General features: G+C 40.8%; 2 protein-coding genes across 2 annotated transcripts; one reads left to right on the plus strand and one right to left on the minus strand.

Moving 5' to 3' along the window:
• Nucleotides 1-1,809: 1,809 nt before the first annotated feature.
• On the minus strand, nucleotides 1,810-11,083 carry si:ch73-364h19.1. The gene is made up of 6 exons (XM_042392877.1): nucleotides 10,996-11,083; nucleotides 8,686-9,346; nucleotides 7,970-8,079; nucleotides 5,531-5,623; nucleotides 5,055-5,225; nucleotides 1,810-3,072 (listed from the first exon to the last, which is right to left on the minus strand). The coding sequence occupies exons 2-6, from the start codon at nucleotides 8,834-8,836 to the stop codon at nucleotides 2,893-2,895; spliced, it is 705 nt and encodes a 234-aa protein (XP_042248811.1). The 5' UTR covers nucleotides 8,837-9,346; nucleotides 10,996-11,083; the 3' UTR covers nucleotides 1,810-2,892.
• On the plus strand, nucleotides 11,082-25,059 carry xylt2 (xylosyltransferase II). The gene is made up of 11 exons (XM_042392875.1): nucleotides 11,082-11,299; nucleotides 16,606-17,143; nucleotides 17,856-18,031; nucleotides 19,568-19,770; nucleotides 20,440-20,520; nucleotides 20,850-21,066; nucleotides 21,464-21,640; nucleotides 21,784-22,040; nucleotides 22,141-22,336; nucleotides 22,697-23,030; nucleotides 23,409-25,059. Exons 1-11 carry the CDS (start codon nucleotides 11,168-11,170, stop codon nucleotides 23,729-23,731), a joined length of 2,634 nt encoding a protein of 877 aa, XP_042248809.1. The 5' UTR covers nucleotides 11,082-11,167; the 3' UTR covers nucleotides 23,732-25,059.

The raw sequence follows: 25,059 nt of genomic DNA on the forward strand, positions 1-25,059 counted from the left end.
TACTACATTTATTTGACTCCTTATTACTTTGCAGATTAAGATTTTACATACATGACATGTGATAAATGTATAAAATATAATGCATTTTGACAGATTAACCTTCCCATATACAGTTGTTAAAATAAACTCCACCTTAACCAGATATAATATTAAACTGCTTCTTACATGTTTATATAAAACATAAATATAAAGACTTAGGGCTCATTCTGCTGCATAACTAATATAATACTTTGCTTTTGACATTTTAAGGACAATTTGCTGATTATATTTCTGTCCTACAGGACCTTTACTTGTAATAGATTATGTTAACAATTTTGCATACTTTTACTTACCTAAGAGATTTAAATACTTCTTCCACCGCTGCTCTTTAATTTCAGACTAGCAAGACTTGATTGATGATGGTATTTTAGATACTAGCATTTTGACAGAAGATAAAACCTTTTGACTGCTTCCAATATGTGCAATCAGACATGCCATCTGTAACATGATGTATTATGCCAAAATTTTAATTTAATTGGATAATGATGCCAGAAATGAGTCCCTCCTCCTCACAAATCATCTATATGGGACTTGTGTTCATATTAGGGTGACTGAAGAGCTTCACAAACAGTGATATTCTTGTCTCTTAGTCAAAGGAGACGTGTTCTGCCTGCAGGCTCTTGAAATAAATAGTCTCTCAACCTCTGCTGCACTTTGCAAGATGATGACCCCCTCTCTGTCTCCCAGCAAAAAAAAAAAAAAAAAAAAAAAAAACTCGCTATAATAAGCTTTTATCTGTCTCCTGAGAAAAAAACACATTCTTATTTTGATATTACTGAAAATTCTCACACATAACCGTTAAGTTGAGGTGTGATTTTTTTTTATTAAACACTTAAGGAAATATGTTACCGGAATATTCAACCAGATTTTTTTTCTATAATTTTCAGCTCTGTAAAAGTGTTGATACTCAAAAACTTCAATAGTGAAGAAGCAGCAAAGTCATTGTGAGGCTCGTGAGATATTTGGAACATGTCTGCGAAAAGTCAATTTAAAAAAGGAGTTGTGCTTGCAGGCTAAATATTCTCTGAACCTCCTCTGGACTTTCCAAGATGATGACCTCTCTGTCTCCCAGTACAAAAAAAAAAACTTGCTGCTCACAATAAGCTTTTCTTTATCTCCTGAGAAATAAAACACATTCTTATTTTGATATTACTTAATATTCATGTACAGTTTAAAGTTAAAACGAGGTGCAAACGATTTTTAATTAAATACTAATTAAATACAAAAGTTTTCTGAATATTTTTCTATAATTCTCAGTTGAGTTCTGTAAAACTGTAGATACTCAAACACTGTCTTTTAATAGTGAGGAAACACCAATGTCATTGTGAGGCTCATAAGATATTTGGAACATGTCTGGGATAATGTCTTCAATCGATATAAGTCAATAGGAAACTAATTTTATGACTAATCTTGCTTATTTTGTTTTCATTTTTATGCTGAGACAAATCTGACCATGTGCAATCTTGTGTGTATTTCACTGAAATATCTTAATGACTGATATAAAATACCAAGGGGGCTGGAAAATGAGCATCAGTTAATCTACTAGTATTTTTTAAGAAATGAATTTAAGAAATATGAGATAGTAGAATAGAAGCTTAGTTAAGAGAAACTAGCTGGACAAATAGCTGCTATCAGCTATTTACATATTGACACATCAACACACATATACAGTATACATACTGTATATCTATACCAGTACAACAAACTGTATGGTTGGTTGAATTTTCATAATTTGCTGCTGCTGCTATGTAAGTACAACAGTCCATCAACAAAACAATAAAAGTATTTATTACATTTGAGAGAAATAATGAGGAGTCATTCATTTTTCTTAAATAAATACAGTACAGGACAATGCACGGGGAAGACATTTTGCATATGTACATGGCAGGTCGCAGAATGTTTTGTAAAGCAAAACAGGTCTTGACAAGGAACTTGGTCTTACTCCATTGTTTTCATTCCACATTCACTCTGCTTCTTGAAGCCTTGCAATCTTTTGGAGTACAAGACAGAGAAATACATTTTCTGTCATGAGTAAAACAGACTCAATACCAAAAATGTTTAAATGTTTTTTTTTAAAAAGTGAGAAATCTGAGGCCTGTCTGCCTTAACATAAAAAAACCTTTTGTTGAAACCTTTAAATAAGTTGTGATGAATGTCATATTATAACTTCATGAAAGGCACTCTCATTGGCGCCTTTTTATTTCCTCCTCTTACAGGCTGAACCACATGCTGCAGCTATATGGCACAGCTGGATAGAAACATGCTTTACAGCAAATCCTAATAAAACAGAGTCTCTGATAACCTTGCAAACCAGACAATGAGGCTTCTGGCTCCAAATAAAAGAGGAGAGCAAACAGCAAAGCTGAATGAACACAGTATGATCCACATCACTTTAATCAATAAAGTAAATAGTGGTTCCCTTTTTGGTATGTTTTAGTCCTGTAATCCACAATTTTCTTGCAGCCTTTTCTTTCCTGTCCTCTTCAAGATGTACCAGCCACCTTAGTTAATGAATATCCACTGTTTCTCTTTTGAAATTTTGAAAAACATCAGCATAGTTTCTCCACACAGAGAGCACAAAGTGTTCTTTAACATTCAAGTGTGTCCACAAAATGCGTCCAGTCCTGCAGGGTGTGCAGTTCCTCTTTGGTTGCTCAGCGCTTGATCAACATGAAATGTCTCTCAACATAAAGTCAGTCTTGAGGTATCTGAATCAGCTTGTACAGAAATGCGATGAAGGATACCAACAGAATCAATCTTCAACCCTTGTATTCTTTTGGTAACTTCAGCTGTATAAAAGCTATCAAATGCTTTCACAGTTTATCACATTCACCAGATGGTTTGAGAACTCGATCACACAGGTAGAACGCTGCTGTTTGTATCGGAGTTGATTGGATGAGGTATGTCAGTTTGGATGTCTGTCCCTGTGTTGGTGTAGATACTCTGAGGAGAAGAAATGTCCAAACTAGACGGGAGGATGTTGTACGGCAGCTCCATAGACTGGCGGATACTCTCTTCATATGTTGGAGGTGGCTGTAAGAAATGTGGAAAAACAAGACAGATTTTTGAATCATTGTTTTATCATAAATCTACCAAAGGAACTTGACAGACTTGTGATTGTGAATCTATCCTTTAAAGCTTTATATCAACAATGGATCATGTGTTTAACGTGAAAAGGGTTTGAACTTAGTGACTTGACTCTGCAGTTTTTCACCTCTATGGAGCATTTTAGCGTCTTTCAGTTCATTGTTTTGGTTTTACAGCCTGTAACTTTACTGTTTTGGTTCAGTCTCACCACTTTCATCAACTTTGCTTCCAGCCATAACATTTTAACTGTTTTCAGTAGAAAAAAAAAAAAAAGTTCTGATAAAACCGCTTTACACTACCCAACCAGCACTAAACCATACAGACACAGTTAGCAACTAGCTGCTATACAGCCAGATATTTCCCTCAGGAGAAGAAGACCTCATCAGGGCTAAAATAAGAGTGAATATTGGACCCCATATTCATCAGGTGACCAGAAACAAAATTCCAAATGAATGCTAATGGTATTCGCTGGGGTTTGCTATAACAACTTTACATGATAATAATATGACAATATTGAGTTAACAGCCTGTTTCACTGCCCCCAAGTTGTAAAAAATCAAGTAATGCAGGTTTACAGAGAGGTTTATTCAAATCAGAAGTTGAGTTTCCTTTGGCAATGAGGTGCAATTGAATAATCTACCATAGATGAATTGATTTACTCATTAAACAGTCTAATTGGATCATGGATTTTGATTTTTTTGTCAAACTGATCATTGTGATCCTTACCAATCCTTCTTCATTTTTTTAAGGAGCTTTTCCTGATTTGTAAATTGACACTGACCTTGCTAACTGTAAAGGTGAAAAACACAAGATTCTTCAATACTAAAACGTTAGAAGTAGGCATACAGAAAATGTAGTTTCCCAGGATGAGTGTGTATCTTAGACAACATCCCAAGGCCTGATATTTATCTGTAAAAATAAGTGGAACATGTTTGTATTTACATTACCAATTAATCTGTCTCCTCGTTGGCCGCCTGGAACATGTTTTCCTCCAGTTCATTATCTTTTTGATCACATCTGGCAGATTCACACTCCCTGACTGAGTCCTCTTATCTTTTAATTGCTTGGGGACCCTCAAGCGACAGGAGCAACCCTACAACCCTGCCCTCTGTCTGATACACACACTACACACATAGCAGGCCACAAGTTTTACTACTATCCTGCTTCGGGCCACAGGACAGTCAGGGGAAATTAAGGGACCATCAATTGAACTCCTAACAGAGTCTGAAAGGGGGGTAGGGAGACATTTCAGTGACCAGTGACAGGATGACTGGAAAGTACTGTGCGTGAATGTGCTCTCTGTTTGTGTGTGTGTGTGTGTGTGTGTATGGAGAAGATGGGCAGTCATGCTAGGGACTGTTTAATTAAGGAAAAGGAGGGGAGGCCAAAGAAGAAAAAAAAAACAGTTAAAGACAGGAGCACAAAGCCGAATTCTCAGGCACTGTTTGCGCTCAGGATGCAGGCTTTAATTATGTTTGATGTGCCTTTTTCTCATTACCTTGTTTGCTCAAGCGTTGTGCAAGTCAAAAGCTCAGCGAAAGATCAACACGGTAAAACCTTGAAACGTGGCCGCCAGCACAATTCAGCTGCGAGCATTAGATGAACTGATAGCGCATCCTGTGTACTGCACTCTGAAAGCAGTCTAATCTTTGAACGAGCTCTTGTTACAATATTGTATTACAGCGTGGTCATAATAGAAAGAGCCTATTTCTTATCATCTCCATTGTGAAAACTACAGATAAGAGGCCTCCATATTAAGATGAGTTTACATGAGCTTTAGCATTCTTTGGAGGTTCTCTCAAAGAACAAAAGGAGTAAAATATCCTCTTTATTCCCAAGTTTAACAAAGCACCTGAAATACTCCAGTGTCATAGCATTTGTGACTGTATCAATTGATGTTGCACAGTCCTAATCCCTAGTTTAGCCTACCTCAGTCACAATGGGTCCATTGAGGCCAAAGCGGTCTGCGATCATCATGTGGATCTGCCTCTGGCGGTCCTTCTTTCGGACGCTCTCGTAGGAGGGGAGCCTCGGCAGGGGGGCATCCAGAGTGGGCAGGCTGTAGCTGGAAGGCAGGCCGACGTAGAACAGCTGACCTGTCTGCTGAGGCACACACAGGCCCAAACACAGTGGGACAGTTATGAGGGACAGGAAACAGAAGCTTTTATGTGCTGAAGACTTGTGGACACAGGTTCAAATAAACCAAATCACTGACGCTCACTTTAAACAGTAAGCTGCAGTCAGTCACTACCTGTGTGTTAGTGCGTCTGTGCCCTATCTACAACAGTGATATTTGTATTGCGCAGTATGTGTTGTAAGAGAGTACTTAGAGTGTGTCTTTATCTACTGCAACAGCGTACACAGAGGGAAAAACTGCTGATGATGCCAAAACATGTCTCTGTCACCTGAGTGTTGCTACCATCCATGATCTGAGTCTGTTCTAGACAAGGAGATCCCACCAGCGTCTGTCTGCTGCTGTAGTACTGAGGAGGAGCGTCCTGTAAAACAAGCAGTAATGACTGTAACAAGTGTGTCTGAGAGAGTTCAGAGGAAGACGTTATTAAACTGTTTCCATTACAAGCATTTATTAGTTTATATGGTCACTAAGTACTCCCGACACAATAGATCTTTAGTGCTCTGTCGAATACTGCGATTAGTCAAAAATCCACTAATTTCAGCCCAATTGACCGATTTTCATGCCTTGTTTAATCACTGTAGACACTGGCTGGTTTAGCAATACCATAAATTATCTAATCAATAAGGCGACCACCCTCGGATTTCCATGCCTCCTCCCAGTCCCACCCCCTTTCTAAAACAAGTCAGATACTGTATGAGGTGCTGGAATTCTGAAAAAAGGCTGCCAGGCAAACTAGGTAATTGCCTTGGGTCTAAATGAGTCTCCTTTGTCTGGAGAACAATGTGGTGTCCTACTATGTCATCAGGGTCCCTAGGCAACAAACCACACCGTGTGGTCTTTTCAGCGTCTCTCTATTCCTCTTGTAACTGCAGCAGGTACCCCTTAACGAGCACACTCCAATACACATTATAGCCTCGTATGTCATTCGGGCCGGCATTACAACAAAGTCAATTTGTTGCTTGACTGAGATTGAAATCCAGTATGAGGATAAGAGACGTTAGGACCACAGTTGATACTGTTACTAAGGAGATTTGCTCAGATGTGGAAGCACCAACAATGGAAGTTCCGCATATGATAACACTGGGTAGTATTAAAATATGAGATTTATAATTTTCCCAGGCCAGTTTAAACAATAACATCACTCACACTTAGAGTGACGCACTCTAACGACCTTTGCCACATCGTTTCAGGGTAGAGAGACGACACCAAAAAAGGTGATGTCAAAGGTCACTTTCCCTCGCTGGTTTGTACTTTCAAGAGGCAAAAAAAAAATCTTCAGGAAAAAGAAAAAAAAGAAGAGTTGTCCTTTTGTCTCCTGCCATTGATTCAGCCAGTGTGAAAAAGCACAACCGTGTAAAATCAGTGTTGAAGTCGGGGGAGGATCCCAACGGCAGCGTGCCTTTTTCATTGCTGCAACTTAAAGGAGATCCATTGTCCCCTTGTGTCCCCAACACCCACAGTGGGGTCTGTCCACTATTCATGGTGCAAACTGAAGCAGGGAAAGGTATGTGACTATGAAGTTGAAGACATGAAATGTCCCAAAGAAACACAATGAGTGTTTGTGTGTGCTTCACTTTCTCTCCCCTTATAATGACAAACAAAAAAAGGCCTTTTTCAACCACATAACTCAATTAAATATTAGAACTGGTTCCAGCTAATAAATCAGACTTCTCTTACATATATTATTTATCCTGTGACAAATGAAAATGAACCCTGAAACTACAATATGAGTGCAGACTCTGGAACTCTACACTCTGTGTTTACAGTGTGTCACGTGTAGTTTACTGTACAGGATGTAAGTTTAACCAGCCAGCGTTGTCTTATCAGTGTATGGATACCGCTGTAGCTGGAGGTCAGTGTGGCCAGTTTGTACTAGTAAAACACTTTGTTAGTTCTTTGAGCGAACTTCTCTATTAAAACCACAACTGAACAGAGCTTCCTGTCTGTTCAGAGTGGGGGAGGGATGAGTTGCGTCCCTGCAAACCGAAGATAACACTCAAACTTCACCCTTGGGACTTGCGGAGGTGAGAAACACATCAGGAAGAGGAAGCAGAGAGAATGGGCAACCAATGAAAAGTCACATCTGTGGAGTGTTACATTTCCTCTTCACCTCATCCTGCACCATCGCCTACAGCTTTACAGATATTCAAGCAGTTATCTTTGGCAGGTAGAGCGATACAGCATGTGAGAGATATGCCAGCAGTGACCTGGAGGTGTGACGTCTATAGAAAATTTTGATTTATAATGACATAAATTGTCACACACACACACACCTTATTATAACTTCAATATCCCTCCTAAACTTTACAGGTTATGTTTTGCTTCCACATTCTATGCCAATATTTAAACTAAAATTTGATTTGTAATGATTATAGTGGTGTTGAACTAGTATCACTATGCGTGGTGAGTGCTAACTCTGTCCAATTCCATTAGAGTTACTGTGGCACTCTGAGATATATCTGGAGGGCAGCTAATTCAACTGAGGCAAATCCATTGCCCAACAATGATCATATCAAATTTATTCTTGTCCTTTTCCCCACAGTCATGCAAATTGAATCTGACACTTCTTGATGGCGCTACACTGGCTGCACATGGAGCCCGGGCGTGTGATCAGGATCAAAAGCTGAACATAGGTCATTTTTAAAAGAAAGCTCAGCACAAAACTTTTTCCCTTTTTTTTTTTTTTTTGTTTTTTTAAAGGGCTTACCATATCTGCATGTGGCCCCTGATAGGAGCGGAGTCTGCAGCACTGAGGATCCTTGCGGTAAATAATGGACAGCAGCACCACAATAACCACAAAGAACACCAGAGAAGAAACTGTGTGAGAATAAGAAGGGAACATTTGATAATCACAGTTAATGAGACGTCTTATTTGGTTATCTGGTTCGCTCATGTGAAACAACTTGTAAAAGAACCGTGTCAAAATAATTTTGTATTTTAAATACTTTCACTCTTTACTGAAGATTTAAAAAAAGAGATATAGGTTGATTCATTTTGAATAGTTTTGATTGACAACTTTCTCTTTCTCTGTACAGCTTAAAAAGGTGTAATTTCTCTCCTGTGATGTACCTGCCTGTCAAGAACAATGGCAGCTTGAGAATAACAGACCTGATACAATAATCCTGTCATTGATTTATATTTATGGTACAGAGGTTTGAGCACCTGTGGCTAGGAAATTAACTGCTATCATCTGTTCCCACATTTGGAAAATGAAAAAATTAATTATCTAGACCACACTTATCACAGTGCCACAATATGGTGAAACTGAGTGCAAACAAAGCAGGCAGAATAAAAGCAAAAATCACTATCCAGGGAAATCTTTCTCACCCTTATATCTGGTTGAATATTAATAATTCAAAAGGAAATTTAGCAGGTATTAAAATCAAATCTGATACATTTTGATAAGTTTAAGGGTTAACTTACAAGCTGCAGCGACCACTGTGAGTTGATCCGATGTCAGCTGTGAAGAAGGAATGGTTGGACTTGCAGTTGTGGACATTTCTGCTGTGTAAACTCTTAATGTTCCCTTCAAAAATCCTCCTGAGGTCATCAGCTTTAACACGAAAGCTCTCATCTTATTAAATTAGAGAAAAGAAATGGAGACCCGCTCTGTTGCTCCTCTTCATTGTCTTGCTCGGTCCCCGGACAAGGGTGACAGTCCACATGCGCTCTGCAAATCGGCTCTCAAACTCTCCGCTGGGTAAACATGCCACAGCCTTTATGAGCCGGTGAGGGCGCACTGACGCGCTCTCCAAACCGCGTGACGTCGCTGTCCCTGCGCTCAACAGCAGCAGTGTTTGGTTTATAGATCGGCACTGGCAAGGAGCAGCAGCCACTAAGGGCCAACAGACCTACTTAGGATAATTGACATGGATTTTGAAAAACTGGTTGCCTTAAATAAAAAAAAGTCTATGTGCTGAGAATATTTCTGCCCCGTGCGTAATTGCAACAGTCCAAATTATCCTCCTGCTTCCTCCTCCGCCGTCTAATTAATGGCATCCAGACCAGGAGGTTAACACACCGGATGCCTGAGCTGGAGTCCCGTTACCCTGGAGACATAGGGGGTCCCGTCCTGAGATGATTTCTATACAGACAAAGAGCCAAAATGTAGCATTAGTATTCATGGATGCCAACTATCTTTCTTTTCTTACTTTAACTGCCAGTCCATAAATTGTTGTAGTTTGGCATTTTTGGTTGAATCTCAAGTATCGGGCTCGTTGTAGATCCGCCTATGTGACTTGAGAGATGTCTGTGACTTTAAAAAAAAACAAAACTTTTTTGCAGACCTTGACCTTCGTCTTAGATATAGATGCTCCAAGATGCCAAAAAGGAAGAAGAAATTTCAAAACTTAGGTTAATTACAACAATTCTACCAGCCCAAATCTTACAGAAGTATAGGTTATTACAAAGATCCTGCCAGAGTCATATAAGGAGGCAGAGATATCCCTGATATTGATATTGAAAGTCAGTAAAGTTTAAGAAAAGTGAATGAAAATATATATAGACCTATCAAGATTTCTTGCCACAAGTTTAGAAAGTGTGGTATTATTAATGATGACCAGGTTGAATTTGTTATTGATACATATTATGACAAGTTGCAGGTCAACTACATCGTGGAGTCTGATGATTTCTGGAGATGTATGCAACACAAAAGCTGTGTTTTAACTAAATTAATAACCATTAGGCCTACAGTTAGCACCTTTTAGCATCTTATAAGATTTAAAAGACTTAAAATTACTCCATGAATTAAACTCCATGGAAAAGTCTTAAGATGAAGCGGAAGTTCTGTATGGAGAAGAAACAATGAATGGGCTTTGTGGTCCTTAGAGAATGAAAGAATTCATAAACTCCACTATTACAGGCTTTTAAACACCTTGTATGTTGTTTATTTTATTTTATTTATTTATGGATCCTCAAATCACATTGAAACTGGGGACCTTTGTTGCATGTCATACCCATCTCTCCTCCCTTGTTTTCTAAAGGCAAAATTTTAAATTAAAGAGATCCTTTTTTTAAGTAAAAGTACCAATACAGCAATGTAAAAATACTCCATTACAAGTGAAAGTCCTGCATGAAAAATCCTATTTGAGTAAAAGTACATAAGTATTAGCAGCTTGATGTAGTTAAAGTATTGCACTAAAAGTAGTGGTTTGGTCCCTCTGACTGATATATTATTGTATATGACATCATTAGATTGTTAATACTGAAGCATCAGTGTGTAAGCAGCATGTTACTGTTGTAGCTGCTGGAGGTAAAGCTAGTTTCAACTACTTTATATACAGTTAGCTAGTTTAGTCCAGTGGTTCCCAACCTAGGGGTCAGACCCCTCCAAAGGGTCACCAGATAAATCTGAGGGGTTGTGAGATGATTAATGGGAGATGAAAGAAGAAAAAACAAAGTTCTGATACACAAATCTGTTTTCAGTTTTTGGACTTTTTCTCTAATCTGAAATATTGGACCGTTTAAACATTTATTGAAATGAAACTACATGAGGAGTTTAGGGGGGAAAATCACTATTTAATGGAGCTGTTAACAACTCATAGAGATCTGAAATGTGACCCCAACTACACACTGCTTTTTGTAAGACGTCAAAAGCCAAAAATCTTCATCTGAAAAGGAACTAAAACTGTCGAATAAATGTGGAGTAGGAAGTAATATATTTCCCTGTGAAATGTAGTGGAGTGGAAGTATAAAGTAGCATCAAATGGAAATATTCAAGTAAAATACAAGTACCTCAGAATTGTTCTCAGAAGTCCTATGGTACTTAAGTAGATATTCTTAGTTATATCCCACCACTTGTCTTGTGGGGACAAACTTTCAGCAACCTGAGGATGAGGAGCGACACCGCGTGAGCGAGCACTCTAGGATCGGGCACGCGCTCCCCCCGACAACTGGCGTCGAAAAAATGGTGGCCAGTGCGCGAGTACAGAAGCTCCTCCGACGATATAAACTCGCGATTGCCGCCGCATTAACCATCCTCCTGGTACAAGGGCTTGTGGTATGGAGTCTGAGAAGTCTGGAAGAGGGCGAGGCAGAGGTGAGTAACGACCCTGCCGAGTGTTAGTGACATGACAGCGACTCGGTTTGGGTTTAATTGTAGAGCTAGCCGTTAGCGCTTAGCTTAGCTCACAGTGTGTTGTGATTCAGGAGCGCTAGCTGCGGCTAGCTCGTAGCTAAGTTGGCAGTTGCTCCGCTTGCCAAACATTTCATTGTAACCAGCCCTGTGCTGTCTTGTCTGTCTGTCTGTCTGTCAGTAACTACGCCATCAGACACAAAGTACACAGTCATACACGTTCACAACTGTGTAATTACCCGTACTGATAAGATAAAATAAATGGTTTAACTTGTTTAATCAGCGGTGAAACCTTGGTGAACACTGCTGACTGGTTGTCAGTACATTTCATTTGTCTGTTCCTCATTAATTATGTGATGACGAGCAGACAAAACCACAGCTTAGATGAAGATGCAACTTTGTATGAAGTATGTGAAAGGACTCTCTTAGGATTTAAGTGATTGATGGCAAACAGTTCATCTGTGTGAGCTGTCCCAGGATATCCAGCATCAGTGTTTATCTTATTTTATTTGTACACGCATAAGACTGCGTATAATCCAGATAATGGAAAATAATAGATTTGTCAAGAGATGTCAAGTATGCTTATACAACGGACATCTCCTCAATTTAAGGAGATTAATAAACAATAACAAAAAAGGAGGAAAAAAAACTAAGCTAACATAATTTAGGAAAATTCAACAAAAAATAACTGACAACAAGAAACACATAAAATGAGCAGAAAAACTAACCAATATAGACAATAATCCAGTGAAAACAAATAAATACATGAAAGACAGTATGGGGAAATGTGTGTGTGTGTCAAGAAATAATTAGACATCATGAATTAAATTTGATGACAGTTTTCTTTTAAAGTTTTCTGAAGATAACAAGCTCTTGATAACGTGTGCTTTTGGTGTTCCATATCTGTAGTGAGTACTGGCCACGTATCGTTTTGTAAAAAGGATGGTGAAGATGACCAACCTGTTTAGTATTACATGAAAGAATTTGGGAATCTTAATTTCTACTAGTTTGCTTATTTTTACCCACCAGCGGCCTTTTATAGTGTCTCTATGACCTTCAGTAAGCTTTGAATCACACCTAAACACCCAGGGAACAAACATATCCCAGGGATGAAGGTAAAGCAAAGAGTTGCCTCCACCACATCCCAGTGAATCCATTCATTTAACATTAGCTGACTCCTCTGTGGGAATCTTATCTCTGTGTCTCCCTCGCACACCTGGAGCTCACTACCTTGAGGCAGTGCTTGTTCCAGTTCTCCCTCTAAATGAGGTATAGTGAGTTGTTAACAGATGTGACCTGTCTGTGGAGGACTGAGCGCACGTACAGGAATCTTTTTTTTTTTTTTTTTTGAGGCGCACCAATACTGATAGAGCCACAGGAATGCAAGCTGAAACCTGAAGTGAAAACAGCGCTGTGTTTCTATCACGATGTGACAAATGCGGGGTGTAGCATAATATTCCTCCCAACATGGATATAGGATGCAGATCTGTGCCTGGAGGGCGAGACAGCCAGCAGATGTAATTCAGTGGTTTCAGTGGAAGAAAATAAGTTTGACCCTTTTCTCAGAGAGAGGAAAATAGGGAAGATGATTCCTCAGTCTGTGCCCTGGGTACAACTTCAGTTAAACTTGTAAGCTAAACAATAAATACTAACCAAATTCTCAGTATGTGCCTTTGCCTTTCAGTTAACATGAATGATAGCAACCTATATGAAGTAATCCATTTCCGTTGGACATAGAGTACATATATGTGACATTTTGAAAAAAAACAGGAACTGTGACATGTGACATGGTACAGCTTAAGTGATGTATATTTTGACATGTATCATCTATGTGCTTTATAAGCCTCCAGGCTGTCTTGCTGCCTTATCCATTCAGGTTGAAACATGCTTCAACAAAGATACATAAAAATGTCTGCACATGGGTACACAGAGGAGGGGTTTGTGGTTAACTGTCGTTCACCTAGGACTGCAAAAGGGCAGGAGTGCACATAGCTTATAAATATCTCACCACAACCACACAAAGTATTTGCTGTGCAGTGCCTCAGACAAAGGCAGAAAGGCTGAGAGCGCAATGATTTCCAGTAGTGCTGAGTTTGGACCCTACATGGGAAGAGAGCCAAACTTGAGTGCACATTGTTTTTAATAATACAATTTTCAATTTAGTTTTTAATAAATAATCTACAGTTGAAAAAAAGCTCTTATTCTTTGCATTTTGTCTTCATTGCCCTCAAACTCTGGCTTGGGAAACTGACACTGCTGCCTAGTGCACATGTCAGCCTTACATGCAGCTACGTTGGCAGACATCTATGTAAATGTCAGCGCTCAGGGGTCATACTCGCAGATGCAGAATCAAATTTCAGGCTTAAGAATTCATATTAATCATCACTTCACCTCTGAACAGTACATGTTCAGTCAGGGGAGGCGAAACAAGGGAGAGTGGCTGGATTCCTCTACAGTCTGTGGTCTCTGCTGTAACGTGCATCTGCTCTAATCAGTGGCTTGCTGTGCATGTGCGAACATAGCCACATGTAATTTTTTAAAGCCCATCCACAGAAGAGGGAACGGTTTGAGAGGTTAGAAGAAGAAGACTCTGTCATCCTCGTATCACCCTCCACTTTGCCGGGCTCTCCTACAGAGCTGAGCGCTCGCTGCTGCTTCCTGCTTCAGCAGATGGCGACGCTGATATGGTTTCACTCAACTTTAATTGGAAAGTAAAGAGGCTGCTTGGCTTGCCTTTGAATCAATACATTTTTGAAATGATGGTGTTAATTAAAAGCTGTGAAAACGAGTGATAAGGAAAATTGAAACGTTAGCCCCTGCTGCATGCTTGTCTAGTATGTGAGAACATTTACCCTGGCAGTCCGAAAGTAAGCAGTGTCTTTATCAACGGCAGCCGACTAAAGGCTCGCAAGATCTTCACACTAGTGTTCATTTTAATTTTGCAGCTATGAGCCTCCACAGAAAAAAAAAAATGTATCGCCACTGTTGGAGAAAATGAAATATTCTTAAAGTTTATTTCAGGATACACATGGCAAGAAACTGAATGGGAAATTGTGTTTCACCAGCAGAAATCCAGCCATGTGAACCAGGTTTCTCTTACCCAGATTAAGGAACCCAGGTTTGTTGTTCAGGTGACATTTAGGACACCAGGTTTCTACAGAAATGTGACAAAACCAGGTAACTTAAGTGCATGTAAAGAGGCTTCCACTTCAACAACTAGTATGTTACTGGGCTCCACAATGCCTCTTACTGTAATGGCTTTTAGAGTGCAGTTGGCAATCAGTAGCTGACTGCGCTGTATTGGTTGGCAGCTGGTTTACTGGCAGTGTGTTATCTGGCTCCTCGTCCTACCCCAGTCCCTCGCCTGTTCCCGTCGTCCCTGGGCTGTCGGCGTGCCAGCGGTGTGAAGCAAGAGAGCCCGCGTTCTGCTGTATCGCCTGACAGAGGCAGAAAGCTCTCAGCCCACTCACTGTTCATGCTCTCCCTCAAGTGCATATTTTGAAGGGCCTTTTGTGTGATCCAGTAAGCTAGTGTGCCAAAACGATGATTCTGTTTGGCTAGAAGATTTTAAAATGGCTTAAGTCCTGGTTTTTCAAAGCCTGCCTTCCATTTTCGGAGGTGTGATTTGTGCTCCAATAAGATTGATTCTCTCCATACGCTTGGTTTGAAATTATATACTTTTTAAAGCAAGAGACATGAAACTGTTGGAAGAAACCCAGATTAGTGATGGTTGTGGTGTGTCTAACACTCTGTCTTCACATCAAGATTCAAGATTTAGTTTGTCGTTTTCTTGTGTTCTTGCATACATTAAAAAAAAACAACAAAATACCGTTCCTCCCAGCCCACAGCAGTGCAACAACAACAGAAAGGATAAAGATATATATCTAAAAAAATCCCTTAAGAAAAGATAAAAACATATAAATCCCAAGAGAGGAAAAAAAGAACCAACAGTTAGCAGTACAGTGCATTAAAGTGCATGTTTCAGTTTGATTCAGTTCATTACAGTACCTCAGAAAGTACAAACACTAAACATTTTTTTACATAAATTTTAGATGACAGCACAATATTTAAGCTGGTATCTATTTTAAACTGTTGAAAAAAGTAACTTTTTATCTTTTATCTCTATTTATATCCATTTTCTTTTGGGGAACACATAGCTCAACCTATCCCTTGAAGTCGATATTTTCCTTATACTGTCTGTATTGCTTATTTTCACTGAGCCACAGCGCAACTCTCTGGAATTAATGTCTCTTTTAGGGACCTTTATAAGCAAAGATTTCAACAATGGGATACTTGAACGATTTTATTACTTCAAAGCAGATATAAGAGAATCATGTTTTGTTATTTTAGGGAGTCTACATAGTCTCGGGATGATTTTGAGATGCAGCTGTCGCACACAAATCATAGAGTTATGATGATGTACTGTGTTGTTGAAGATATATTATTCGTATTAAGCGAAATAAAATTTTAATATATGGCTGGGATAAATCCTATGTCAGTCTGATCTGATGTTTGCAATAGGCTAGGTGAAGAACATTTTTTCACCTGCTGCAGAATTTGCCAGACTGGATTTAGCCCTCTGAGGTCTTTGAGGTCTCCAAAGTGCATTTTTCTGCAAACACACACACACAGGCAGACATATAAATAGTAACTGCCTGATTCTCTATGTAACCTCCTTAATGTCTTAGGCTCATACTCAAGTTCTCCGTATGTCAACGTGTAACCTACTTGTACATGTGCATGCATTTTTCCTGTGATTTTTTCCTGATGGGCGGGCTGAGGTTTCTACAGTGATTCACTGGATTCGTTATGTGTCTTTGAGTATTTGTGGCTATTCAGAACTGTGCTTTTTGCAGATTAGCTCCACAAAAAGAGCAGAGGCTCAGCTAAAAATAACCCAGATCCGAGAAATGAAAATAAAACAACAGAACCAAGTAAACACATCCTTCCCTCTGGGGCTTTTTCTGCTGTTGTCTTAGTGACTGTCTTTGTTTTAGCATATGTCATTCATGATTGTTAATCAATGCTTACTCTCACTAGTATTTATAATTGTGAAACATTTCATTTCAGCAGTATTTATGATTGTGAAACGCTTCATTTCAGCAGTATTTATGGTTGTGAAACGCTTCATTTCAGCAGTATTTATCCAAGATGAAAACAAATGTTAACAAATCTGCTTTAAAATTTTTCTTTTTGTTTTAAATACCCTTCTCTCTCTCTCTCTTTCTCTGTTTCTCTTTGTCCCTCTTTCTACATCTCTCTCTCATCAGAGGAAAACAAGACGGTCTAAGCTGCCTGACCACAACAGCCAGGATCCAAAGAGAGACGCTGCACTTTGGGAGAAACAAAATTCTTTGTCGCGGAGGAACCAGGGCAGATGGAGCTCCAGGTTGGAGAGGACAGGGGGCACAGCAGCCAGCGCACTGAGGAGAGCGACCAGCCGCAGAGGAGGAAAGCCCAGCATCAGACTGAAGGCTCCCCAGGAGCGGGGGATGACGGGATTGGATGGCGTAGTCCCTCATGACCCGTCCAGTAGTCGAAACTTCAGTGAGTCCCGAGGTGGCACAGACGGAGCAGCCAGGTTACCTGCTGCTGCCATACCAGGGGAGCCAGGCAGCGTGGACGGGGCTCACCAAGCCCCCAGTAGCGACTTTGTGCCTAAATGTGATATCATAGGCAAGGACGCGCTGTCTGCCCTCCATCGTGCTGGCTCACAGCAGTGCCGACAGGAGATCGCCAACATTGTGTGCCAGCACCAGGCTGGGCAGCTCATGCCAGACGCACTTCCACAGTTCTGTCCCCAGCTTGGTGAGAACTTCCACGGCTTATTTAAAGATACCTCGGAAATGTTAAACCTGTGTCTCATTGCACATCAATACATGGCCCTCCATTTTTTTTACATCATTAGTAGGACTTTTGATTAGTAAATATTGACTAAATTAACAGAAAGATATATTTTTTAAGCCAAAATCTGTTGCAGCAAGAGATAATAAATACTTGAAAAGAAAAGTTTTTAATTATAATGATTTTATTCTTGTATTTTACTAAAACACATTTGACCCACTAGGATGAACACAAGTAAATATCTCCACATTATATATTGCACACCCTTTCTCTTGTACACCACATACAATGTAGATGTCATAGGCAGCTAATCAAATCACACAGATTTTATAGACATGGTGAAATTGTGAGACATATCTAAGCATAGTTACAATACACAACTGGTAGTGTAGTGTAGGAGTTGCACTGGGGTAAAACACTCAACCCAAGCCTGTGGTTTGGTTGTGCAATCACAATTGGCTGCATTTGCGTAGGAGAAGCTTTGTTGAAGGGAAAATAAAAAAGAAACAAGGACAAAACATTAACCCTCTTTTCAGTTCTGTATAACTTAAACAAACATGAACCTATTATGTGACCTACTGAAATCAATTTATGTCCATTGAACAGTGTTTTTCTGAACATCCTCCCAAACTCTTCAGACCTCCTGAATCTATATGTCTCTTCCCTCTTTGGTCAGGTGTATCAAATCCAGTCCAGGCTGTTGGCGAGCTGGACAACAGCCTGTCCAAGGTGGAGAACCCAGTTAGGGTGGCCTTCGTCCTGATGGTTCACGGCCGAGCTGTACGGCAGCTCAGGCGCCTCATGAAAGCCATATACCACCGTGACCACTACTATTACATCCATGTGGACAAGGTAAGCCCCATACTACCATACGTTTTCTGTAATATTTACATGTAAAGAGACATTTAATTCTTTGGAAATACTACTACCACTAGCATCCAGAAAAAGAGTCCCTTACACTATTGTTGATTCATGCTTATATTGCCTATTGACTACCCTGCTTGTTGCTGGCTACACTGAGCTCACAAATGCTTTTACCGGTTACGTCTTCTTGCATTATGAAGGTCAAATTTATCCCACGGGTCTCACAGTGTGGTTAACTGGATTAGCCTGGATAGAGTAAAGTGTGGTTATTCTTAGGGGCTGGATTTAGTGGAGGAAAAGTCTGCTATCATGTGCAGCTGGAAGGTAAAAGACAAATGCATGGCCGGCGATTCTGAGGCAGAGACCTCAGGTGTGTACAGCACAGACAGCACAGAAACAGGTGCCTGTTGTCTGTGCACCTGTGTAGCCGGAAAGGTTGTCGAATCCTGGGGAGTTGCTCTGTTCTGCTGCCAAGGGACCGAGGAGAGGCTCACTGGAGGCAGTGATGAATAGGAAGTCAGTGGGACAGTCACACCACAGATACCATCTTAGACACTTTGCCATCTCTGAGGCAAAAGCCTCTTTGAGAGATGAGGCTGTAAAAACAGGTCAGACTGTACTGAATTCAGTCAACCAGCTCCTCTACACTTCACCCCGCAAACCTCTTTTTTTGTCTTGTCGTCTACAAGTGAGCACTGCGAGTTTAGGACTGTCACTCTCCTTCTCTGCGGTTGTCGCCTTTCTGAACACAAACACACATCCACAGATTCTTGCAGCGTCTGAAGAAGTCCTGGCTAAATCTATGACTTTAATTCTGTCCAAGATCATAATTTTTCAGCGTACATTGACTAAATGTCCGTTTTTTATTTAATACAGGACATAATCATCAGCACGCTGCTTCACTAAACACAATTGGACTTCATGTCCCTGAAGTTAATTTCCCAGTGTCTTCTTCTAGTAAACTGCCCATTTATCGCTTCAGAACCTTTTATTAGCGGTGTTTATTTGGAAAAAGGCTGCTTGTTAATTAGTTGGTACTTAATCTAATTCAGCTCCAAAGGGGAATAAAAAGAAAAGGTTTTCTAAACCTACATTTTGGCTTCTTAAAGACACTGGCAGTGGTCACACATGCTCCTTCAAACTGTTTACTTTTTTAATGTCTGTGCATGAAGCTTGATATCTTTTTGGCTCTTTGACGTTCCATCTCATCCTTTATTCCCTCCTAATGTTGAGTGAATGAGAAGGGAATATACTCATTAGCAAAATTGTCTAATTTTAGCAGTTTTCTTCATCATTTCATCATGGTGACTGACAGTTCAAAGCACCATGTGGCTGTTGTTTTGCACAGATCAACTATTCTTTCAGAATGAGACAACTTTGTGCCAGTTGTCTTGGCACAGTGGTAGCTGCAGATCAGGCTAATGCAGAAACAGTTACAGAGCTAAAACTAGATTATCATTTCTGATGCAGAAATATCGTTTTCCCTCATTTAACCGTTTGACTTTGTGCTTTGAAATCTGCCAGCGGTCCAGCTACATGCACCGGGAGGTCCTGCAGATAGCCCAGCAGTACCCAAACATACGAGCCACGCCCTGGCGGATGGTCACCATCTGGGGTGGGGCCAGTCTACTGAAGGCTTACCTACGCAGCATGCAGGATCTGCTCTCCATGCTGGACTGGAAGTGGGATTTTTTCATCAATCTCAGCGCCACAGACTTCCCCACCAGGTTGGTCAACCTCTGTAGTTCTCAAACACAAAATATCTACATATGTATCTTTGTATCAGTTTTCATTTAACGTTTATTGTGGTCAAAGTTTGGTTGTAGCTCTATTCAAGAGTTAAATGTGTTCAGTGTTATTTTCTCTTATTTGCTCTTTGGTTTTTGTAGTTTTTCAGTTTTGCACAGCTTTCCTTTTTGTGTTGGTAATTATTTCTCCATGCCTCTTTCTCATTGGTGGCTTAATCCTTCAGTGCTGCATGGACATTTGACTCCCTTGCTGACCTACAATGACTCTGGCTTTTACAGCAAAATTATAAAGTAGCAACCATAGCATTTGCCGGATGAAACGAGTAGTCTGGTAGCAACATTAAAAAGATTGTTTTGGTCATTGAATCACAGAGCTGGCAGTAAGTAGTCTTCTTTCTTGCTGATCAGTTTTGGCTGCATTTGTGGGGACTGCTTTGAGCCTCTATCAAAGCTCCTGAAACCCTCCCAAAGGGTAATAAGCTTGGATTGCTGGGATACACACAGTATCTTCCAAATCCTGTCCAAAATAGCTAATTTCACTCATGGATATTATCACCAACACCACAGTCAAGCCAGTGTTTTATATCCAAAGAATCTTCTGAATCTTGATCAAACCCTTCTTCCTTTCGGTTCTCATCCCCCCTGCAGGACCAATGATGAACTGGTGGCATTCCTGTCACAGCACAGAGACAAGAACTTCCTCAAGTCCCACGGCAGAGAGAATGCACGGTGAGGATGCTAGCTGTAAGATACACAACTAGCTAAAACATGTGGTTGGCATTTTGCTGAATTAAATCTGACACCTCTTAACATTTAATCCAAACGTTTGAAGTGTTTGGGGTTTTTTTTCTTCAATAAATTAAAGCAGTAGTTCAGATTTTTGCAGTTATTCAGTGGTAGTGGTAAACAATGCAGACATAAACTCAATCTATGGATCCTGTAGAGATATTCCAGCAATTTGGAAGTGTTTCAGACAGAAATAAAGAGCAGCAAATGCTGCAGAATAGCACAATACTGTCTCTTCCACACATCAATGTCAACTGCGTTCTGTGTTCAAGGTTTATTAAGAAGCAGGGCCTTGACCGTCTCTTCCACGAGTGCGACAACCACATGTGGCGTCTTGGTGAACGCAGCATCCCAGAAGGCCTGGAGGTCTCGGGTGGCTCTGACTGGTTTGCCCTCACCCGCCGCTTTGTGGAGTACGTCATCAACTCCCAGGATGACCTAGTGTCAGGGCTGAAGCAGTTCTATTCCTACGCGCTGCTCCCCGCTGAGGTAAGTAAGCCTTGGGTGGTCTGTTTATCTAACGCAGTTGAGACAGACAGGTTGATATACAAGTGTGTCTCAGGCTCATCCTCCCCTGCCAAGTCAGAAGAGCCTAGCAGCAGAGATAATGTAATACTTTAAGCTTTCAGACACAGCGTGCAGCAGAGGTGCCAGACGAAAGGAGGGTTCACTAGAGTTTATTTGATTGTGTGGTTTAATGTCTAAGAGGTGTTGTTTGGTGCTATAGAGGCGTGACCTCTTACAGTTTTAAGTCAGCAACTTGAAACTGTTTATTTGTGTCTTCGAGTGTGTTTGGATTTACAGTATTTACACTCTCACACAACACACACTCTGTTTTATTGCACAGTTGACCAGAAATATTTTTCTTTCTGCTCCTTCTTCTCAGTCCTTCTTCCACACCGTGCTCGGGAACAGTCACATGTGCGACAGCCTGGTGGACAATAACCTGCGTGTCACCAACTGGAACCGTAAGCTCGGCTGTAAATGTCAGTACAAGCACATTGTCGACTGGTGCGGCTGCTCGCCCAATGATTTCAAACCGCAAGACCTCATCCGGATTCAGGTGAGGAAGTCAGAGGGGGGGGGAGTGCGGAACCACAACTCATCCTTTTCCAACCTTGTAGTTCCCCTGTATCTCACGTTTAATTGCTACTAGTTTTGTTCTCTGTTTTAAAGGTTTATTTTTGTTCTCTTTCTTATCCACAGCAATTGACCCGTCCGACATTCTTTGCCCGCAAGTTTGAGTCAACGGTGAACCAAGAGGCCATAGACATCCTGGACACTCACCTGTATGGCCAGTACGCTCCGGGCACCATCGCCATCAAGGCGTACTGGGAGAGCCTGTTTGAGCAGTTGGACGGTGTCGGCTCACTCAGCGATGTGGCTCTCACTGCTTACACTTCTTTCTTTCGCCTTGGTCTGAAGAGTCTGGTGAAGACTCAGAGCACCGTAGAGGCCTGCAGGTCTGATAATATATTTTTTTGATACTACTACTGATCTGAAAGGTGTATTTCTGCCTATTTTCATCTCTTATGTGTGATTTGTATATTTTTCTCTCTGTAGGTTTGAACCAGTAGGCTTCCCTTTATCAGTACACGTGTACTTTTATGACGACCGTTTTCAAGGATACCTGGTGCGTCAGGAAGTCCAGGCTTTGGGGTCAAAGGTCAAGGAGACACTAGAGATGTGGGCAGTACCCCAGGCCACCCTCGTCCTCGAGACAAACCTTAAGGAGTTTGAAAGGCTCAAGAACCTGGAGGTGAGGGTTCTCGTCATTGTTTTCATGTACAGAAGATAGAGGTGTGTGACTCACAGATGCTCGTTCTTCATTACCGTTGAAGTTTCTGTCCTGCACTAACTGTTGATGAAGGTGAGATGAAGATACACCAAGAAAAGTGCTGTGTCGGGAGATGTTTCTTTCTGATATGTTAAAATCAGTTTGGCATAATCAGGGCTTGATCTGACCAAAACTGAACTTTGAAGTTTAATTAGTTTTAAAAATAAGTTAATATTGGAAAGAAGGCATATTCATTCACCTTCTCTTTACATTGATATTAAAGTCAAAGACAGAAGAATCATTTAAACATTGCTTTACTCTTTTTGTCCTTTACTCTGACAGATCGGCACAGAGTGGGATCCTAAGGAAAGAATTTTTCGTAACTTTGGTGGGGTTGTCGGTCCTTTGGATGAACCACTAGCAGTCCAGAAGTGGGCTCGTGGGCCCAACCTCACAGCCACTATTGTGTGGATCGACCCGGCTCTGGTGGTGGCAGCTTCGTATGACATCACAGTGGATGTGGATGCAGAGTATACTCAGTATAAACCACCACTGCAGCGCCCCCTGCGGCCTGGCACCTGGACTGTACGGGTGTTAAAGCAGTGGGAGCGCATAGCAGAAGTTCATTTTCTTGTCATGCCCTTAACCTTCAAAGATAAGGAGCCATTACGCCAAGGTGAGACATGGAGTTGAATTTTTTTTTTTTTCTTTTTTTACATTCAGTTTGAAAAATAAGGTTGGCAATTTTATATATTTTCTAATTGTTAACAAATCCAATGAAAAGACCCACAGGATTAAATATGTGGGATGATAAAGGAACATGTTTCCTAACAGTTTTTCAACAACCATGGAGCTCTGTGGCACAGAGGAATAAGATAAATCAGGGTTTAAATAAACACACAATACTTCAGTTTATCGTTGGTTTCGGTCTTTTCATTGGATTTATTTACACTAAGAAAAAATACAGTTTGAGGTACAGTTTTCAAAGTTTGCAATGCCTCTGGAAAGTTTTTTTAAACTAATTTCTCCTTGTGATTTCTCTTGTCCACTCCAGAAGAGGACAGCTGGCTCCATGCGGGTCCTCCAGGTAACTTGTACCTGGAGCAGAGCTTCCAGCAGCTGAGCTCTGTGCTGAAGCTGCCTCCCCAGGAGCCTGCCATGCAGGCAGCCCAGCGTAACGCCCAGCTGGTGGGCCAGGCCCTTGAATCATGGGTAGATAGCAGCGTGGGGACCTTCTGGGTCATAGGCGACTTGTGTACCACACAGACTTCATCCTGCCCAGCCTTGGGAGCTTGCTCCAAAACCTCCTGGAGTTCCCTGTCCCCAGACCCCAAGTCTGAACTGGGCCCAGTCAAAAGTGACGGGCGAATCAGGTAGCCCCAAGAGAGGAGAGACTGTAGACTTCAACACACACACAGGAAGACTTACGGAGAGCTGGACTGAGTCTACACTAGAGGCTCATATGAGAGCTCCAAGAGAACCTGTGTGATATTCAGCTCAGAGCTGAAGGGCACATAAACGACGACACATCTTCCTGCACTGAAGAGTCGAGATATTCTCGGTGAAGTGGTAATGCGGACTTGAGAGAGGAGGATTTGACTGCTGGAAATTTGCACATAGAAGATTGCAAGCGCAAAGACACAAATTGTGTCATCGTTTGCAAAACGGTTACACGGATGCCAGATGTATTGTTGTGTTTTCAGTCAGGGTCTGTCTGAGTTGGAGTTTGAAAAGAACCCTCCACGCATGTTTGAACTCCGCTGTGGCGCACAGTTTTCAGTTTTCCTCCGCTTTGAAAGGCAACTTGTCGAAACTCAACAACAGGCTCTTTGCTGTGTTTCTATCTTCATTTCAAAGGAGAGCGCAACCTCTGAATCATATTATTGTGCTTATTTTGAAGCATTATTACACAAGCATACGGAGTAGACAGATGAAGTGCACTTTACTGTAAGACTATTATGTTACACAGAGGTCACTTGGAGTGAGGAGAAGAAGTTAAAAAGTCATGTACAAAGGTCACATCACTTCATTTTACAGTAGACACTAAGACGCCTCCTCAAGGCACATACCTGCACCGTCACTCACTGTTGCACAGACACATCAGGGAATTATAACTGGGGTTAGTGGGGTTTGTCGGTTTGGACTCTTCTTTCAGTTTTAGTTCTGTTTACTGTGACATATCGTTTTTAAACATGTTTTTCAATGTATCTGTTTTGTCTGTTAGTTCCCTGAACTGGCTGTAAAGTGTGAAAAAGCCACTCTGATTTGTTTTTCTGGTCAAAGGAAGTGCCTCGACAGGTGCAGCAGTAAGGCTGCAGATAGCGTCCAGAATTTCTCCGAAAATAGTCGACGAAACAATCTCAACTCAAAACAAGGTACGGATCAGTTTGATATGGTCAAAAGCTTTGGAAAAAGGGAGTAAGTGGATCTTGAGTTGAGGTTCTTTTGGTAACATTTTCAAGCTCAAATATTTTGAGATATTTTGTTTTCTTTTGCTGAACTGAAACCAATGTAGGAAGAGGAAGAAAAATTGGATTAGGGCTGCAACTAACGATTGTTTTCGTTGTTGATTAATCTTCCGATTATTTTTTTCGATTAATCGATTAATAGTTTAGGTCTATAAAGCATCAAAAAACTATGAAAAATGGCCATCACAATTTCTCAGAGCCCAAGGTGATGTCATTAAATGTCTTATTTTGTTCGAC

Source organism: Thunnus maccoyii, chromosome 18 (assembly GCF_910596095.1).
Source record: "Thunnus maccoyii chromosome 18, fThuMac1.1, whole genome shotgun sequence".
Lineage (NCBI taxonomy): Eukaryota > Metazoa > Chordata > Actinopteri > Scombriformes > Scombridae > Thunnus > Thunnus maccoyii.

Bases quoted from the DNA above. Each gene is read 5' to 3' on its own strand.
- xylt2 (XM_042392875.1), top strand. From the start codon at position 11,168: ATGGTGGCCAGTGCGCGAGTACAGAAGCTCCTCCGACGATATAAACTC. The intron at 21,641-21,783 runs GTGAGGAAGTCA...TCTTATCCACAG, and splicing joins AAGACCTCATCCGGATTCAG to CAATTGACCCGTCCGACATT. The intron at 22,337-22,696 runs GTGAGGGTTCTC...TTACTCTGACAG, and splicing joins AAAGGCTCAAGAACCTGGAG to ATCGGCACAGAGTGGGATCC.
- si:ch73-364h19.1 (XM_042392877.1), bottom strand. From the start codon at position 8,836: ATGAGAGCTTTCGTGTTAAAGCTGATGACCTCAGGAGGATTTTTGAAG. The intron at 8,080-8,685 runs GTAAGTTAACCC...ATTCTCACACAG, and splicing joins CACAGTGGTCGCTGCAGCTT to TTTCTTCTCTGGTGTTCTTT. The intron at 5,624-7,969 runs GTAAGCCCTTTA...CTTGTTTTACAG, and splicing joins AGGGGCCACATGCAGATATG to GACGCTCCTCCTCAGTACTA.